Raw genomic sequence first — 21,162 nt, 5'->3', positions numbered from 1 at the left:
TTATGGTGAACACAAATGTAGATACTTGTATATAACGTCTGTATATAGCGAATAGAAGCAAAAACAGTATGGTGGGAGGAGGAATTTGGCAAGTGAGGAGTTTTTGAGGGAGGGAGTGGCAGCGAGAGGCTGGCTGGCAGATGTGGCCACTCCTCGTTGCTTTTTGACTCGCATTATCAACTTAGTTGTTCGTTATGGTGAACAAAACATGCAGATACTTATATACAACCTGTGTATATATAGTGTAATAACCGACAAAGTATTTGTTCACTGTTTTATGAACATAATTGAATCAATAATATGCACGCCATAATTTTGAGTACAGGGATGATTCACACATTTTATTATATAAATATATCACACTACACACTATTGAATAATATTACAGCAAAAAAAAAAAATGAAGAAAAAATCAATCAGAGACATTGAAATAATTAGGTAATTATATCTTTGTGGCAAACCCCCCCACCTGACAGCTTCGGCAAAGCAGAACTTCCCCGACACTTGCCAAGTCAGCGCCTCTTTTTTCCAGACTTTTCCGACCTATTGCGGCCAAAATATGCCACTTACGATTTTTGTATTATTTTTCCCGTGATCAGGGAACACAAATTACCAGGTTAAGAAGAAAAAGTAATTTTTTCTTTGTTATGCACCTGTGGGTGACAAAGGCCAAATAGCCCTTAGCAACTCAAGGGTTAAGGATTGCTTAAAAAGGCAAATGGGAACCATCATAGCCCCTAAGTGCAATGTGCCCACCAGAGCATAAACATCCCATTTAAAAGTGCAAAGCATAACTTAAAAGCTAAACATGTGTAGTGGAACCTCATTCGAGAGGAGTAATTTTGACTTGATTATATGCTCTGGTTCTCTGTGTCTTTTGGATTTTCTTTTTTTTTCCAGTTTACTGCCAGTGTTTTTTCTGATCCCAAATTCTAGAATACCTCTTTGTGCATAAAAAGACCCAGCGTTGAATGTAAAGAAATGCCATTTTCTGGATGAGTCCCGGAGGCTCCCCAGAGCTATCTGAGCTGATATGAATGTATTAGACCCCTGACATCAGTCAACGTGCATGGAGTTCTAGGCCTACCAGGGACCATGAGCCAGAACCTAGTCCCCCTCAGAAAGGCACGAGGAGCAATGGCCCATAGAATCCTCCGTGTAGTTGGAAGCATTCTATGTATGCCATCAACCGGGTTAGGCACCCAGGTTAGGCACCCAGGTAGGTTATCCTAATTAAAATATTGCTACTGAAAGCCGAACTAGTGGACAGAACTCTTCAAATGAAAACGAGCAAACGAGCATGACGTCACCACATCACCGCACCACCATCTGCAACACCCCTTACTCCCCTGGAGGGGAAAGGGAAGCCCGAAACCCCCCGCACCGGCTACCCCACACTCCAGTTCTGAGGCAGGCTGTCAAAACACGCGAAAAAAAAAACGCTGACCGGAGAGGGTTGCCGGGAGTCTCCGGGACTTACCCCGAAAATGGCATTTAATTACATTCAAACCTGATTTTCTGGGTGGAGCCCTGTCAGCTTCCCGTAGCTACTTACCCAAAGACAAAACAAGAGGGATTTACCTGGGAGGCGGTCGGCCCTCGCTCCTTATCTAAGGGTGGATAGCCAGCGTGAAGGGTCTAAGGCTCCCCCTTCCCATTCCCGTGGAGGGGGGAGCTGCACAGTGGTGCGGCGACATGTGACGTTATGCTCGTTTGCTCGTTTCTTTAAGGGGAGTTCTATCCACTTGTTCGGCTTTTGGTAGCAATATTTTCACCAGAATAGGGGTTTGTTTTGGGATGCTTACCTTTCTGGGTACCTGACCCGGTCGATGGCAGACATAGAATGCTTCCAACCACACGGGGGTTTCTATAGGCCATTGCTCCCCCATGCCTCTCTGAGGGGGGCCAGGTTCTGGCTTGTGGTCCCTGGTAGGCCCACAGAACTCCATACATGTGACAGATGCCAAAGTCTGACATTAGATATCAACCTAGTAACCTCCAGGGAGCCGCAGGGGCTCCCCCCAGAAAATGCACGATAAAGACTGATTGAGGCAAACTTCACTACCAGAGAAGATTTGTGTATAATGCTTGCAGTCTGCCTGAAAGCCATATTTCTTGAACGGTGAGGCAAAAACAAACAAAATTCCCTAGAAATTATACTCGACTGATTTTTTTCCTTTTGTAAGACCTAGAATAAATGCCTGAGTGAACCTGAACCACCATACGCACCTCCAGAACTCTGCTTCTTGCCACCATCCCCTTTATTTTTGTTAACAACAGAATGTGCCGAGTAGACATGATTCTCAAACAGCCTGTACATGTTGAAGGTGGCTGTACACACTGTACACTTGTAAGACAAGTGGGCTGGCTTCAGTGTCATCTTGTGATCTCTACTGACATGGTTCAGCAGCTTCCACTGGAACACCTGTTGAGTCAAAACAAAACTAGTGAGCATATTTGTTTTAATTATAACTTCCAAGCATGAAGTTGCACCATACTTATTTTTAGTTGCACAATGTTTCCGAGAATGTGAAAATCTTCGAGACTTATTCTTCTAGGTATTTCATACTTAAAATAAATCAAGTCAAACTGATTAATATACAAGAGCAATTTAATAAATAAGTTAACATAGCCTTACATATTACCCCCTGGGCTGTGCAACTGTTAACACCCAACATCCCCATGGTGCACGAGAACTAAACTGTTGGAGGGCAAGTGGATGGATGTTCCCCGATTAGTTGTGACTGAAAACCTGATTGAATGCCTGATTGACTGTGAATGCATGACTGACTGACTGCTGTTGACTGCATGACTGACTGACTGCTGTTGACTGCATGACTGACGTTCCAAAGGAACGAAGAGGACTGCATGATACAATGGGAGAAACTAGACAGACTGCATAAGGGCAGACAAACACCTACTGAAGTTTAATCCCCCAAAATGTAAATATTGAAACTTGAGAGAGAAAGACTAGAAGGAGAGTACAGTACAGTATATAAGGGAGGCAGATACAAGGAACAAAAATGAAATCCAAACCTGGGAGTGAATGTAAAATTATAGTCTTTGCAAAGAAGGTACATATCAACTGAAAATGTTTAGTAGCACATGTAAAACTAAGGATGGCATTCAAGAAGTGAACAAGTAATCCTTCAGAGTACACAGTATATACAGCATATGTTAGGCCAGTCCTACAGCTACAGCATGAAACCTACACACCTCTATGGTACAACAAGAAAACTGACCGTCAATAGAAAACACATAGCCCCCATTCTTTAATGTAAAATAAATAAATAAATAATAAAGAAATGGGGGGCAGAAGAGACAGACCAGAAACAATCACGAACCTTGCCACAGATTGGACAGCGGCCAGCATCCTTGCCCTTGTTGGCTGCTTCTTGCATGGACGAAGTTACCAGCCCGTGTGTACCCAGTAGATGCCGTTCTAAACCCTGTTAAAACACATTATAATGATGCATCTTCGAAAAGCTACACCAGTTAGATGTCATTAATGTAAGTTTTATCCACCATACACATGAAATATGGTTCTATACATGGATGTCATTTCATACACCTAGAAACTGAATAATTAACATAGTTTTTTATTAACAGTCTATTGAAATAATACAATAAATTCCAAGACAAAGACATTATTAAAAAGAAGCTCTATCAAATTAAACAAAAAAAAATTGTACATTATAACACAAATACAGTACATGTGTTCAATTTTGGGTGTCATTTTAGGGTATACTGACAATATACATCACAAAATTTACTGATGTGTTAATATATTAATGTATCTCTTGTGACACTTTGTACCTTCTATCTCCTGTGATAAATCTAATGCCATACCTGGTCTGTGAAGAAGCGGTGTTGGCACTTCTGGCAATTGAGCGGTGGGCGGTTGTAAATCATCTTTGGGTGGATCTTAACTTTGTGAATCAGGTTCATATGATTCCGCAGTTGCTCTAGGTCCTGTAGAACACACCCATTCTGGATTATCATTCATACTACTTTTCATCATATTCTCAATATTGATAGCTGGCAAAATCCTGCACACAAACTACATAAATGATGCAGCACCATAAAATATTTTTGGAGCAAATTAATTGCTTATCAAGTATTGTCGTTAATTCATTCCCACGGTAACTCTGCTCGAGACAAAGACAGCCATTAAAGAAAATCCTTTTGGCAGATTTATCTAAAATTAATATTCTGACTATTTTTGTGTTCTTGTCCTTAATTAAAAACTCACAAGACGTTCCTCATACACAGTCCTCCACTTTCCCCATCCAACATTTGTTATGCTTACCCACCACTCACTCGGGGAAACAATTTCATCTTACCACACCACTATACAATATATTTCTTGCCCCACTCCACTACTCCTGGCTAAAAGAATTTGACAACATGCAAGCTATTCAGACATGTTGTAAATTATTAAATTTAATCTCTCAGAAACACTTCCTCCATTTACTTGATCATTACTTGATCGGCGCCTGACAGCTGAGTGGATGGCACTTCAGATTCATAGTCCTGAGGTTCCGGGCTCGATCCCCGGTGGAGGCGGAGACAGATGGGCAAAATGTTTCTTTCACCCTGATGCTCCTGTTCACCTAGCAGTAAATAGGTACCCCTGGGAGTTAGACAGCTGCTACGGGCTGCTTCCTGGGGGGTGTGTAACAAAAAGGAGGCCTGGTCGAGGACTGGGCTGCAGGGACACTAAGCCCAGAAATCATCAAGATGGGATGTGAATAGCAGGTTTGATTATTTGCTACACAATATGCAAAAAGCAATAATAGGGTTAAAAAAGAAAATGTTGCAACTGTAAGATAAAAATTTTGACAGCATCTACAAGACCACGTACATTCTAGGACTATATAAAGAACTCGCCTTAATGTAACCATCACATATTTCACATATGACGAAGGACGGTTTCCCACTGGAATCCCGAGTTGGCGTGGAACCCTTATTAATGTTTTGGGTCTGCGTCTGGCCTCCCCGTGGTAGCGGCGTGATGGAGATGCTCGGCTGCTGTGGTGACTTGGTATTCCCTGCCTTGCTTTGTACACTCTGCAGAAAAAGACAGGCTCAAGATAATATTTTACTTGTGTAGGAGATGTAAAAATATTCCTTCTCATTTGTTTATAACATATTGATGTGTAACTTAAACTCTGTGCAACAAAACCCACAAAATATTATAACTCGAGTAAAAAATAAAAACAACAAAATAAAGAGAGGACGTGTATTGATATCATAATACTATATATCAGCCCATCCTCCTGTTTTGGTAGTACTTATAGTAACAATGAGGAGCATCGTACATATCTTGACATAAAAAGGCAATTAGAAAGTAGAAATTGGTAGTACTGAATTTGGACAACCCAGAAAATTTTTTGTACTGATGTTGCAAAGAAAACAACCAAACCTAACCTTCCTAGGCCTTCTATAGTACTGTACATACTGCATGTTATATACAGTACTAGTATAAGCACATATATAGTTAATAATAATTATATGTGCTACACTAGGCCTAGGAGTATTTAAGCTTTTAGCTTCACTTTTTCTATTAGGTGAATACTGTAATACCAAATTCTAGTGCAGCTGTATCAACAGTAATTGTCCATTATGTGTATGTATGTACAATGGACCACACACTTAAGAACAGATGATACACAACCCTTGTGTATCATCTGCGTGAAAGGAAGCGTGCACATGGCGAGCAGGTTATGCGGGAATATCCAACCACCTAACCCACAGGGGTTTACCAGGGTCTGCACAGAATGGCCGTGCAGGAAGTCTAGACACTGGCATTGATATGCTGCAACCCCAATAAGAAAACAGGTCTCCCTGTTAGCGAGAAGGTAAGAGTCTATATACAGAAAGATGAAGGAAAGAGTGTCGCAGATACAGGAGAATGGTTAGAAGTAGGCCAACCCAGTTTACTAGAGCCTATAAGGTCGCACAAACTCCAGTGTGCCCCGCCACCCAAAATTCCCACCCAGAAAAGACCGAAAAAAACTTACCTAGAGTGAAGACTACCCATTCTAAGGGAGCAAACCTTAAACACTCCAAGGAAGAGAGCCCTGACAGTGCAAGGGAGGCCAAAACCATCAGTGGTTTCAAAGCGTTATACAACAAAGAATACTGGGCAGATGGGATACCCCGAGTGTGGCTCTCACCCAGTAACTACTCTTAGGTAATTAATAGGAAGCACACAGGGAAGAAACCCCTATACACATGCAGCTCCAAGTGCCCTGTACTCCTGGATTACACAGCACAAACATGTGTTGAAACAGCTACAAAGGCAAAAAACCACCACTTACCTGAAACAGGGAACTTGAAACAGAGCGAACTAACTACCATCAGCAAGAACTGAGGGTCTGCCCTCAGACCCCCCCAAATAGGAGAGGATGGGAGGGGGGGGATGAGCTTGCGCTAGTTTCATGAATTTTCAATCATTTGTTTACACTGTTGGGGAAGTTCTTTTGGCAACTTTGAGGCATCACTATATCATATAACCAGCAGTGGTTCGTTTTGTTTCACTGTCTGTGGGGTGCTTCCCCAGTGATGGCTGACATTATTAAAATTAACTGACAATTTTAACATAGTTCCACTGCTCTCTGCATCTCTTTACAAGAGACCATGTTTTAGCACGTGGTTCTGGGCAGACCTAAAAGAACTTCACGACTGATGGCATTTTGTAGTTTGGCACTATCAGCATTATAGCTTCATGGAGCCAGAAGAGACATTCCCCTAGCAATTACTCTCCACATAACCAGTATGGCATGGTTAGAATGGTTACTTATGCCCTAACAACTTTTATGGAATGAAGTTAGCAGCTGATTGACAACACAATCACTTATCTACATATACGTGCAACTTAATAAGGGAAAAGACGTGTGATATACAATTTGCAAGTACTGTATTGAATGTTCCACGAGACACATGGGGTGATCTTCAAAAAACGTTGATACAGACTCATAACAAACCTGCTGTAGAGGTGTTTGGGGCGAAGATCCAGCGCTTACCTGTATGGTAATTGACGATGAAGCTCCCAGTCCAGGAATGAGGCTGACAGAAGAGGATGACGAGGACGGTAAGATGCGTGGCACTCTCGCTGTCGGCTGTGAAGATACGGAAACACTGCTCACTGAGCCAGCTGCACCCGACATTGGGACCAGGTGGCCATTGACAAGCTGTGGGTTGCCAACAACACACACGATAATGCTTCCCAAACAGCGGGGAAAATACACGAATTACGTCTTATGCATTCATGCATGCCACTATTGATTACTGTACTTTATTTTCAAGTTATTTCTCAAAATGTAATTATGAAGCAACTCACTTAAAGTGACAAATGAACATGACTTGGTTAAGAACATTTGCTATAGTGATTTAAGCAAACTACAAAGAAGGCAGAACTCTACATTATAACACAAAAACTCAAAGTGACGTAATTTATGCACGTTCCCTAAGCCTCATCATCTTTACAAGTTGAGACAATGAGCCTTACTGAAGCACTATCTAAGGCTCAGAGATGCTTAATGAGCTTCATTACAGTGGTGGCCTCTAAACAGTCACTGAATTCTATCAAATCTTGGTAATTTAACTCAAGATTAGTAATGAAATAATGAAAGCAAAATTTACTGGCCAACTAAAGCACTTATACTGACAATGAAGCCATAGCATGCAAATCTGTCATTATAGTATATGTAATGTATGTACTTAATACTCTAACAGAGGAAATTTGTTTAATATGTCTCTTTCTAATGTCTAATAAAATGTCTCTTTCTGAGGAGAAGGAGGGGGGGGGGAGGATTACTAAGTGGCTCCCTGTAGTTAGCTGCATTGAGCCTATTTGAGCTCCACACCCATTTCAAATGTAGTTTCACCTTTCACAAACCATGGAAAAACACCATGCAATTATTCCTTAGCTTACAACAAATAAAATTCATACAAAATGATTTAGAAGGGATGTTACAAGAAGCCAACCAAAAAATTTAAGACATGCTACATATCCATAAGGGCCGTGACAAGGGTTCGGATTTACGTCCGAGAGTATCCCAGACGCTGCCTCAATCGACTGAGCTACGAGTTTCTTATCTTCCCTATTATCTTAGCATCATCAGCAAACATGTTCACATAATTCTGTATTCTAGTAGTAGTTTATGTAGACAATGAACATTACCAGTGGAAGAACTGAACCGTGTGGTACTCCACTTGTGACATTTCTCCAGTTCAATACATTGCTTCAGATTACTGCTTTCATTTTTCTTTTAGGTAGAAAATTTTTCATCCATGTTAGAAGCTTACCTGTCACCCCTCCAATATGTTCCAGTTTCCAGAACAACCTCTTATGTGGAACTCTGTTAGAAGACTTTTTTTTTAGGAAAAAAAAAAAGTTAAAATTGTTTAAGTGTGTGTATGGACTTAAAAGCCTCCTTGTTTAGATTCTTAAATAGCACTCTTAATTTTGGGTTGCTGCTTCACTTGAATGTGCAAGTCTGGCTGGTGTTGGAGTCCCTGGATTTCTGGATGGATACTCAAGCGACTGTTTGGGAGCCGAAAATTTACCCAAGTGGTTTACCTCCTAGGCAGGAATTGGCTCAGGCCTTTGTACCAGATTCTCCAGTGGAAGCTCCATTGGCCTATTGATGGCATCTGGTTTGCCAGTTTCTTCTTTGGGGTTTTCGAGCTTTGGTCCAATGGCAACTTCCACCCACAGTGCTTGACCTTTTTACACGCCAGGACCTCAGTCATGGGATGAAACTTTGTGACAAACACTCATCAGGCTTCTCTGGATCATTGGGTGGGTCTCTCTTGTCAGGCACACAGCACAGTTTGAGAGTTTGCAGAGGTGTGGCATGCTCTGCAGCTCATTCGTCTGCTTCTAGGCCCCATGATTCAGCTCCATTCCAACTGCTCCCTGATGGATCACAGTGTATGATCTGTGAGGGGATGAGGGGTCACTTCAGACCTTTCCACTTCAGTGGGGCTGGACTCTCAGAGACACATCTTCTGGGCCGCAGGGGTCTGGCTCTCCACCCTGTTCAAGTGCAGGGCATGTCCAACATTAACGTGGATAGTCTCCCTAATTTCTTTCCTATTTCCAGTGAGTGGAGTCGATGACATGTCCTTCCATTGCCTACCTTTAGGTGTATCTATTTTCATCAATGTGGAATTGCCAGCTTCTCTCCTAAAGTCCTGTTCCCCAGTAACAAAGCTCTGATGGTGATTACCTTTCGGTCCTTCAATGATTGTGATTTGGGTATGTAGGAATTGTACGATCAAAATGTCCATGATTATTATGTCATTGTTCATGAAGAAGTAGAGAGCATGGTATTTCTGATTTGTTACTGTAACTATTTTCTTTGGTTTCTTGTTTGACTTTCATTCAAGGTTCAAAGACAAATTTTCAGTCATATGACTTGTTCAGTCTTTCCAAATTTATAAAAAACTATGGAGACCCTTCCAGACATCTGTCCCCCCTATCAAGCATATGATTTACTCATTCAATTTTACAACAAGTTTGAATTACTACTGTTGAGGATAAAGTAAACATCTGCCAACTATAAAACTCATTCAACTTTAATTGCACCAACCAACAGTTTAATATAATGTTAAATGCTTCATCTACTGCAAACAATCATTCATATAGTCAATTTGAACACTCATCTACCTGCATGTTAACTAACTGAAATGAATGTTTTACTTACATGGAACATCTGGTTGCCAAGAGTAAACTGTTGTGCATTCCCCGACACCTGCTGCACCAAGTTCGCTGTCGTCGTTGTCGTCGTTCCACGAGTTGTGTACAACAAAGATCCCGTATTAGCTGCATCATAACACAAAAAGGAAACACACATAACTGTATGTTCACAAATTGTGGCAAATGGCATTCAACAAGAAGAGAAGCACCTGTACTGTCGTCTCTCACAAGACCAACACAATCCTAATGAAACCATCTGCTCTAATGCACTATGGACACTTACCGTAATTATTCATCTTTCTTAAACAACAGTCACACTGGAGTCACAATCTCCCTCTCCCCAAAATCCTCTCAAAAACACAGTAATTGTTTTAGAAAAAACTCGAGCAAAGGTTAAGTTGCCTGCTGTAGATGCAGGGGCCAAAATAATGCTCATGAGTCAAGTGATCGTAGATCTGGATGACAAACTACTTAATCCTTAAAACACAAAAATAAGTTAACATTTATAGTTTCACTGGATGGAGGCACTGTGCAAGTCTGTGTCTGACACTTGTCAACGCCTGGTGCTCGATTTTGCTGATGCTTCCTGATTTATTCTCTGATATTTCAGCCAATTGTTTTATCATTTGTTTTCTTTATTTACATCCACAGAGAACCTTCATACTTGCATCACACATGTAAAACCCAGACAATAATTGTTTAAATCATCATGTAATGGTGACCGCATTCCTTTAGTAACATTCATGATGATAGCCGCATTTGTACCACGAACTGTAAGCAGAATTTTTTCCATGGTCAAGGTAAACTTCATTACATTCACATAGACCCATGAACCTCTAAGTTTTTAGAGGTGTCTCAACAATTATATCCATATTTGCATCATACAAGTAAAACCCAGACAATAACTGTTTAAATCATCATATGATGACATCCACATTACCCTGTGACTCAACAATTGACGATAACCATTGTCTAAGGGTCAAAATATGGTTTTCATCTAAAACTTTCATCAGGGCCATTAACAAAAAACTTGCCTCTTAGCATATGGAGATCTAGATGTTTAACAAAACTCTTAAATTTTATTTTGAAGGAATTTGACAATACAGTATTGTGTTTGACTTTTTACCACCGACAGTGCTCAAAATATCAGCAATACACGACAGTTGAAAGCTATTCTAGTCATTTTTGGAAGGGGAACTTTGAACAGGCAAAATAATTGAATCAAAGAATTTAATAGTATATACTGAGCTATTTACTGCAAATTAATATACAGTGGGGCCTCAATTTACGATGGTAATTTGTTCCCAGAGAAGCATCGTAAGTCGAAATATCGTAAGTCGAAACGATTTTTCCCATAAGAAAAAGGGAAATGAATTAATCCATTCCTGACTCCCCAAAAAATTCACTTCAAAGTAAATTTTATACCCAATTCACCCAAATCTTCACTACAAAAGTATGTACAAGTTATTATTTACCTTTACTGATGACTCCTGTTGGCATATGGAAGATGGTGAGGAGGGAGAGGAGGAGAGGAGTTACTGTTTGGGAGGGGAGTTTCCTTCCATTATAACATCTGGCAGTGATGATTTCACTGGGGTACTCTCTCTCTCCTAAGTTTTGTCTGCATACCACTAGGACTGGGTTGTGTTCACTGCTAGTTTATCTCACTAAAAATCTGTCTAGAGACACTTGTTTTTTACCTTCGTTTTAACATGTGTCTGTAATGATGCATCAGTGTCACTGAAAAGATTAAGGCAACGGCCTACTGCATCTTGATTTGGGCGAGTCGTTTCAGAAAAAGTTTACAGTTCTTTCCATGCTGCACACATTTTCTTAATTTTTTTTTACCCGAATGTGTATCAACAAATATCGTTAGTCAACGACACTATCGTAAGTCGAGTCACATTTTTCGATCAAATTTATATCGTAACTCAAAATTATAGTAAGTTGGGGCAATCGTAAATCTAGGTGCCACTGTAGTTGAAAGATTTTTGTGCAACATTTTTGCTAGGAAGATTTAAATTTTAAAATTACATTTTGTGCATAAACCTTAGACTGAACTAAACAATAATGGTAAATTTACGAAAAAAATTCTAGCCAAACCTTTTTATTCTAGTCAAGCTAACCAATCACTAAAATGTGGGAGACGACAATACGACCAAAAACACTGCTGGTACACACCTGTGGTGATTCCTCGGCCTTGATTGGGTATGGGCCCTGTGTTCTTGTATGAGCCCACAGGTCGCCCTCGCCCCCGGCCCGCTGCTAACGATACTGCATTTGCTGTCGTTAGAAGATTTGATGCAACTGCTGACTGTATACTAATGTTCATTCCAGCCAAATTTTTTGGTAATAAGTTAGGCATCTTCACTGGTTCGAAGGCTTTCCCTAAAGTATTTGGTCGACCTCGATGAATCTGAGTAAAACAAGAAAATCAAATATTTATTTTAATCAATCAAGAAATCAACAAATAAAGAAACACGAAGATGAAATTAATCTTCAATAGTAACCATGTCTTGTCTAAGAGGACCTTTATCAAGTGTTTGTGTGTGTGTGTCAGGGCTGTGAGGATGCTAAGCCCCGAAATCATCTCAAGATAACCTCAAGATAGTCTGATTTACTGTGAATGCCTAATTAACTGTGAATAGCTGATTAACTGTGAATGGCTGATTGACTGTGAATAGCAGAATGTGAATGAAATGAATGACTGACCCCTAAAGCTGGTTGCTACCACACCTGAATGCTTGACTGACATTTGTGACCATAACTGACTTGTTCTGACTGGTTGGCACACATAACAGTGGCAGTGAAATGTGTGAAAGGAAAATCTGGAACCAGTGATGCAGATATGAATGCACTTAAGATGAGCAGGGAGATGGTCTCCACCTCCTCACCCTCCCCATACACCAACATCGCTCCTCCCTCCCTCTTCACTGTCTCCCATACCCCAACAAGAGTCCTCAGTAAAGGTAAAGTGTAGTTAAGTGTTCACTTATTTTATTTATGGTTTATATTTATACCTGATTGTTTTGTGTATGAAAAATATGAGTAGTATTCTGTATAAAATGTATTTTAAGTTAATATTTTTGGGCGTCTGGAACGGAATAATTCAATTTACATTATTTCTTATGGGAAAATACATCTCGGTTTTTTAATTTTTGATTTTCGAACCGTCTCTGGGAACGGATTAAATTAAAACACGGAGATACCACTGTAATTGCATTCTGTGATGGAGATGTTAAAACTAGTCCAACTACTTAAAACAGTGAGTAATATGAAACATACATGTAATACCTTCGGAATCTTGGCAGGAGGCTCCCAGTCTATTAGTTCACAGTTCTTCTCGGGCTTGTACTTTTTGCTACAAGAAAACGAATGCCTAGTCATTTTAGATTTGTTGTTATCTTCGTATGGACATAGGGAGCACTGGAAAAATGCCGGGGCACGTTCCAGACGTCCCCGAATATTATGTTCTGCTTCCATGTGGAACAAGATTACCTGAAAATAAAAATAAAAAAACAAAAAATGCATTATTCATAAATAGTTAATCATAACATCACCAATGACACTACAAAAGTAAAAATACAGTATTATAGGATTTCATAATTTTCTATAAATAAATTCCCATATACGGTAACATGCAGTACTTCAATCAATAACTACAAGTTGATATTTAATACAACTCTCGTAGCCTCACCTGAGGTCCGCGTGTTTCAAAATCGCAGTAGTTACACTTATAAGTATAATTAACCATATGAGGAGACTCCAAATGCCGGTCCATTACCATCTCGCTCTCGGTCTTGAAATTACAGAATTTGCAAATCTTGAGCGGCACACTAAGGTGAGAATTCTTCGTCCGAGTGAACTCTAACTGTCTCTCTAACATCCTAACCGATAACTGGAAAAATTAAAAATAGTTAATTTATAGGAAACACAAAGAAATCAGACTAACATAATATATATATATCAGTGGATCAATTTAACAATCAATTTAACATGAGTGATCATGCTTAACATTATACAATTCCCCATAATACCTTGTATATTGAAAATGTGCAAGTGTAACATCAAGAGTACATGTGGATGTTAACAACTAGAGTGTCCACGACTCAGCATACAATAACACAATAGCTACAACACTCCTCTAACATACACACAAACACTTCTTGACTGATGTAAAGTAAACAATGGGCTCCACATGTGTTACTCAGCTACACAACTCACTGTGCAAGCAAGACTCCCATAACAATCCACTTCTCATTCAATTCAAATATACTACTTACATACTCATACACACACACACTTGTGTTTTATGTTACTATATAAAACTATACAATTTTGATACACTATTTAAATGCAGGCGATGAATCACAATAACGTGGCTAAAGTATGATGACCAGACCACACACTAGAAGTGAATCAATCGACTTGAGAATGGTCCAGGACGGACTGAAACGACGTCGTCCCTTCACCTTCTAGTGTGGGGTCTGGTCATCACTATTTAAATAATATTCAAGATACTGTAGAAAAATATACATTTTATTTTGCACTCTATTTATTCTCCAACTTGTTATCAATAGAACAAGAGGTGAATCAAGCACTGAATATTGCTTAATTTCACTCACAAGGATGAAGAAATATTTTGTCAAGAGCCGTTTCTGAACTGCAAAAATTCTTTACCTTAAGCAGTCACTGTTCACTAGCTAGATTTATAAAGCAGTGGCCACAACTCCCACAAACTAACCTCACTGCAAATTATGTACAATTATTGTCCTGGTAATAACTATGTTGAAACCATTTATTTGGTCAACTGCACCTTCACAACACTTCCCCATCCAGTCTAAAGTTCTCCTAAAAAAGGTGCTTCAGTCAAGCCATGTTCACTGCCACTTGTATCAAGCTGTGCATATCTCCTGTGCCTGTCTTCCCTGCACATTTGTCCACTTCAGTATTTTGTCAGTCTTCTACATATTCTTTACCATTACATTGACAGTGTGGACTTGCATTTGGCAAAATTTTCTTCAAATGAATGCTTGGCAACAAACAGGCAAGCACTTGTAATGGCTTTTGTCAATATGGCATCACGTACTCACCTAGTTGTGCTGGCAGGGGTTGAGCTCTGGCTCTTTTGATCCCTCCTCTTAACTGCCTATCAACTGGTGTAGAGATTCCTGAGCGTATTAGGCTCTATCATATCTACATTTGAAACTGTGAATGGAGTCTGCCTCCACCACCATGTGGGTCTGTCCATGAAAAGATTTCTAGTGATAATTACCTCTCCCAGGAACCTGGAATTACCCAGAATTTTACACAGATATCCCTCCCACTATGAATCCGCACATAACCAGGGACATCACCATGCTAGTAAGTGCCACCACCACCAGTTTTGTACCTCATGAATTCAGTGATTCCTTGGTGGTTAGGCCCTCAAGTGACCAAAATACCTATTTGTTTTCAAGAAATACCACTGACAGGTCACCAAATGTACTCAAATGTAAAGGCTCATAGGATATTGCTCCCTGTGCCTCTCTGAGGGGGGAGGGGGGGGGTAAGGTTCTGGCCCGTGGTCCCCAGTAGGGATAAGGACTCCTGTGACTAACAACCCCAAACTAATATAGCACATAGCTATATTAGCACATAACATATAGTTTGGATAGCTTCAAGGAGCCAACGGGGCTCTCCACATAAAAACATAAATACTTATCTGAGTACTTACAATTCCTTCTCTGGACGGAGCAGTCTTCATCTTATCTAATTTTCTCTTTTGCATTCGCAGAAGATCATTCTGTAGGAATTCCTGTGCCTGGTTTAAACCCAACTCCAACACAAATTTGCCTAGAGCACTGCGGTAATAAGGCTCCCATCTGAAATGAACAATATGCCTCATGTACTGTCAATCAGCTGAAAGAATAGGTTTAAAGGTCTTAAAACAAATAATGCTTTACTTGATAAAAGTACCATATTTCTAAAGATATGGATATGAGGGGAACAGATGAGAGGGTGAGAGGACATCAGTACTGAGAGGGGAACAGGTGAGTGAGGGAACAGGGTGAGGGGGTGCAAATGCAATACTTCAGCAGTGGGATTTTTTTTTTTTTTTTTTTTTTTTTTGCAGGGATATTCGTGCTCGGGCCCTAAGCCTCTGGCCGGCTCACTAAGTGGTATATGATGCTCAAGATATTAATAAAGAAATATATACTGACATATACTTTGCACCTTTGTGATAAGCCAAAATAGACAAGAAATATTCTCAAATTAAACAAAAATTATGGTGTCTATATAAACAGTCTATTAAACAATGAAATGTCAAGAAAAAATGTGTTCAGTAATTTAAAAGCAGCAAACAAAAAGAAAAATGGCAGGAAATCCTCAGGTCCTTCAGTAGATCACAATTTTAAAAAGACAAACTCTCAAAATGCGACTATATGATCCACAATGAAACTCGTGAGATATATTCAATAACATTGCAATAAAAGTTACGTTCATCAATTATCATTACCCTATTGCCCATTTAAATTTGGTGTCGAGTCATCATTCTAAAGAAAAAGGGTGAACAGGATAAAGTTTATAGATACTAAAATAAAATACAGGTAATGTTATATATAATTGATATATTATTTACACTATGCATCATGAAGCAGTCATCCACAGTAGCATACCACCTCTTGAGAAGACCAGATGTACAGTGCTCCCCATAAAGTGTCATATTGTCAAAAACATTTACTACCTCTTTACAACGACTGTGTCCACCCAACCTTGTCCCTCACCACATTCCTTGCCATGTTCACACACTGTCTGCCTCCTCACACGCTCACCATGTCCTAGCATCATCGTCTTGGTCTCTCTCCTCCTCCCCTCAACTTAACTTTAATACACACTGCATATAACGGTTCAACAAACTGTTCAATATAAGCGAACCAAATCGTACACAGTTTAACCCTACACACACCTCCCTTCTCTCACACACAGACAGGACACTATGAGCATAGCTCTCATCCTGTAACTACATATAGGTAATTACACACACACACAGACTGGCTGAGTGGAGAGCGCACTAGACTCGTGGACCTAGGGACCGGGGTTCGATCCCGGCAGCTGGCAGAAAAACAAGTGGGCAGAGTTTCCTTCACCCTGATGCTCCTGTCTCACAGGAGGTACATGAAATCCGGGCCTCACAGAAGGTACGTGAAAAATGCCTCCCGAGCTGTTGAAGGAGACTCGAGAGGAAGGAAACCGCTAGAAGGATGGATCCCGATGGGCCCAAAAGCGAACAGAACTGAACCCTGGGAGGAGCCACATGCAAATCCTACTTTTACAAGCTGGGAAGATACAAAAATTCCCTCCCCCACCCCTCCCCTGCAAAAGGAGATCTTCCTCAAAGAAGGAACCACCGAGTTAATCAGGACCCACAGGCCAATATCAGACTCCCCTAAACTCCAGAAGATGCACTCGAGGGCCATGGAGAGGAGTCAGCATCCATGCCTACTGCCCGAGAAAGAAAAGCAGAATCCAGAAAAGATTAAAAAAAAGGGGGATCTGACTGAAAGGAAAACTCCAAAGCCTCGGCAGGATTAGTCAGCTCAACTGGTTCTACACCAGACTCAGAAGAGGCAACCCTCTGGAGTTGGGCAAGCCACATACTCAGCTAAACGCTGCCTGGACCCAGAAACCCTCAAGATGTTTCAGGGCCAGAAGCAGGGGGAAGGATAAGACGGGTGAACCAAGCTAAGAGGGAAAGGAAGACGAGGCATAGACAGAGCCAAGGTTGGGTTCACCAATACCTCCAATTCCAAGTCACTAAACACCAGACGGAGCAACTCCAGGGCATATAACCAAATATACAACCTAGACTGCAGTAACCGAGCAAAGTGAAAGCTGTCTTCTACATCATAACCTCATCAGAAGGTCAGAAAGAAAAGTTTCAGAGGGAGAGCAAACCCTAAAAGACTCAGGGCCAAATGTCTCACCGACCCAGCAGATAGCATGGTGGAGGCAGAACAAGTGATCGTCATCTTATGGCATGGGCGACGAGCAACCATCAAACTCACTTGGCGAATGTGGGTTCGGAAGGGATGTCTATGTAACTGCAGAACCCATAAACAATTTCTAGGGTCTGAAGGGAAACCAAGCAGGACAACCCAGACACAAGTGACCCTAGCCCAGGCCTAAAAGTAAGCCAACACAGCCTGGGTTACACAGCTATGAAGGCCGACCTTGGTTCACTGAAGGGAAGCCCACGAACCACCAGTGTGCACCACCAACTAAAATTGCACCTGACACGGCTTATGACAGAGAGGTTGAAAGACTCCCGACTCACTCAAGGTGACAGCCACCACAAGCAAGGAGGACCTCTAAAGCAGTGACTCCAGAACACTAAACAGAAGGCAACTCTGGCAATGCAAGGGCAGCATTAAGGAGCACACAGAGAAGATAATGCTGAGCACATGCAGCTCTAAGCACTCTTATTTCCTGGTTCATGCTACATTACATTGTACAAGAAAAGCCACCAAAAGCAAAAATCCAAATGTCCTTGCTCCCTACACCTCTGAGGAAAGCCAGGTTCTGGCTCTGGTCCACAGTAAGCCTAAGACCTCCATGGCTGATGCAAGCTGGTAGATGGGAACCAGCTCAGTATATAGCTTCAAGAAACAACTGGGGCTTTCCCCAGTTAAGTAAAACTAAGGTCCCACATTCCAAGGGTTAATATCATATTAATCATAATAAAATTAAAGTATGCACATTTATTGTTTAATTTTTGCAAAGCTCTTTTCTATTTTATATATCTTACAATCTTGGAAGACATTTCCATGCATCTCATGTCGAATTTCAATGCATCTTGTACCAGTTCAGGTTTGGAAACAAAGTATGTTTAATCTCTTTCCTCATGTTTGTTTATTCACTGCTATTGAAAGGGTAGGGAAGTCACATATCAAATCCTGTTCACTAGCTACTTATGTAAAGGTTTGTTTCATGTCTGACTTTCACTCCTCTCTTTCCTTTGTAACCTTCAATTATCCTTCCCCAGATAAATGTAATATTAAGCTGCATACATAAAGTAATATCTAGATTTGACTTAACACTTCACAGCCTCTTTCAAATCTTGGCTTTGTCTACTCAATGTTATTTCTTAGTTTCTCAAAATCTCATTTTCTTTAATTCATTGTATAGAACATCTTGGTTCCCCTGACTAGGGAAAAAAAAATTTTGTAACTGCCTTTTGTAGCTCTTGGGTACAGAACAGTATTACTGTGTGTGCTTGCCTATCAGTGAATACATTGTACTGCATTTGTCTTTGAAATTATGGATTGAGATGGAAATCACGTCTTCAGCAACGTTATTGTGACTCTTCATCTGCATATTAATTATGCATTTTATCAAAGTAGGGAAATCTCAAACAATGTTGCCAGCCACATACAAGAATTTAACTTTCTCTCAAATTTTTGGTAATGACATTAATTTGATGCTTAAATAATACATTTTTGTTATGACCCATGACCCATAATAATACAAATACGCCCAATAATAGAAAAGGGGGGTGTGGCATACATCAGAACACATCAACTCGAGGTGAACACCATCCTCACCAATGCCACACCATGCCTGATTCTATTCAATATTCACAATAGGCAGACGCATCAACACGGCAGCTGCTAACGATGCCATATTTTTGCCATGTATGTCCTACATCAAGCAGTAATATGAAACTTTAAATTTGTATAAACTAACACTACTTAAAAACTGATCAGGGAGAACTTTTAGTTCTTAAATTTTGATAATAACAACTAAATACAGTAAACTGCAGTATTCAGTTTTATTTAGTTCGGATGATTAAATCATGACACAGGTTATAAGGTATGAAGACAATAAAACCTGGCAATTCCTGTACGTGTACACACTTGCAAGTATCTGTAGACTATGTCATAAGTAAATCACAACAAGTCCCTATACTTTTGTGACATCAATGACAATTAACAGAACTTGTAATTTGTTCATAATTGCCTGTGAAAGTGGAGCATGCGAGGAATAAATTACAGGCTCTTTGGGTTTATCCCGTATTACTTAGAGTACATTTACCGGCAGGTTTTCGTGAGGAGTAGTGCCGAGTCAAGAGGGCGTGCCGGCTGCTGTATTCGCCCAGCTTCATCACTGCACAAATGATGATAGGTGAACATATGGCATGTATATTCCCCATATTAAATGATCCCACGAGTTAATTTCATGGTACATAGACTTACTATTTTCATAAGTAAATAGTTAATTTCATGATGGATTAACTAATAATTAAACATCTGAAAAAACACTGAAGGCAATACTGAAGGCAATTTATTAATAGTTTCAGGAGTCAGAAAAATATGGGGGTTCTGCTAATTTGTCTAAACATAACAATGACATTAAGGTAAAGCCTTTATAAAACAAATCTAAGCTGTAAAAGAGAAGAAACTGGGAAGACAAAATGTTGAGAAGAGTTGTGGGTAGCAGGAGTGCAGTTGTGTATCATGCATTGTTTATGGATACAAAGGAGTTATCAAGACTGCATTTCTCTACAAGCTAAAGGAAAATGGGGTGCTGAATATATTCTTGGGAGAAATAATCAGTTGTTATACTTAATGTATTGCACACACCACTAGGCACCACTACAATTTGGCATCATCCTATTTCCCACTTCTAGGGATAGGGGAAATCCTCTCCCCAAGACAAAAGTTTTTATTAAAAATTAAAAATATTTAAAATATTCATACAATCCAAAAGTTATGAAAAACTATAAGAGACTACATAATAACAAGGGACAAGAGTTGGACCAGATCCACAAAGGCAAAATTATCCCAACATTCAAGATACCGAGTGGAATGGACAAAGAGGATACATACAATAATTTTTCAGGCGAGACAACTGAACAAGAGAGCCCACATGGATGTGGTAATGCAAATGCACCAGAGAAATACACAAAAATACCAATATTTGAATGCAGTGAGGGTAATAAAAAACTGAACAAGGCCGAGGCAGAAGTAGAATTGGCCACCACCGACAATCTCGGGAACAGGTATAACACTCCACTCTACGAATAAAGTAATGGTAATTATTTCAGAATAAAACAGGCCATTTTTCTGTTTAGAGTTTTGGAAAGCATGTTGCAAGCTCAGTATCCCATCAAACATGACTAAGGTAGGTAAGGTATTCAACCTCACCGAGTTAAAACTTCTCCAATTGTTAACATAAAATAAAAAACGGCCTCGACTCTGAGCATGGCATGTGCCCAGTGAACAGTTCCTCATTATGAACGGCTCACAAGCAAAATGTTAGATGAAGTCTCACTGATTTCTTTCTTGCTAGCCTACACTATTGTTGTCTCTGAATTAAGTTCACCCAAATAAAATTAAGCAATTATGATAACAATTTATGAACTTATGTTTTCCTTATCATTATTTTGTTATATTAATTCAAAATAGTAATAC

The 21,162-nt window shown here is 40.0% G+C and overlaps 1 protein-coding gene across 31 annotated transcripts in view; it reads right to left on the bottom strand.

Moving 5' to 3' along the window:
• Positions 1–21,162, bottom strand: part of MEP-1 — a 146,455-nt gene that overhangs the window by 8,932 nt on the left and 116,361 nt on the right. For 17 of the 31 annotated variants that reach the window (XM_069309543.1, XM_045763576.2, XM_069309549.1 and 14 more), the window contains exons 7-17: positions 19,784–19,855; positions 15,426–15,573; positions 13,407–13,607; positions 12,995–13,207; positions 11,891–12,125; positions 9,717–9,835; positions 7,029–7,196; positions 4,891–5,070; positions 3,850–3,972; positions 3,345–3,449; positions 2,230–2,425 (exon numbers count right to left, since the gene is read on the bottom strand). In XM_069309543.1, the coding sequence (XP_069165644.1) occupies positions 2,230–2,425; positions 3,345–3,449; positions 3,850–3,972; positions 4,891–5,070; positions 7,029–7,196; positions 9,717–9,835; positions 11,891–12,125; positions 12,995–13,207; positions 13,407–13,607; positions 15,426–15,573; positions 19,784–19,855 (1,760 nt within the window). The remainder of the gene's footprint in view (positions 1–2,229; positions 2,426–3,344; positions 3,450–3,849; positions 3,973–4,890; positions 5,071–7,028; positions 7,197–9,716; positions 9,836–11,890; positions 12,126–12,994; positions 13,208–13,406; positions 13,608–15,425; positions 15,574–19,783; positions 19,856–21,162) is intronic. The other 14 variants (XM_069309556.1, XM_069309557.1, XM_069309558.1 and 11 more) reach the window with 8 other exon arrangements.

Source organism: Procambarus clarkii, chromosome 65, assembly GCF_040958095.1.
Source record: "Procambarus clarkii isolate CNS0578487 chromosome 65, FALCON_Pclarkii_2.0, whole genome shotgun sequence".
NCBI classification, from domain to species: Eukaryota; Metazoa; Arthropoda; class Malacostraca; order Decapoda; family Cambaridae; genus Procambarus; species Procambarus clarkii.
This window is presented reverse-complemented; position numbering and strand designations above follow the sequence as displayed.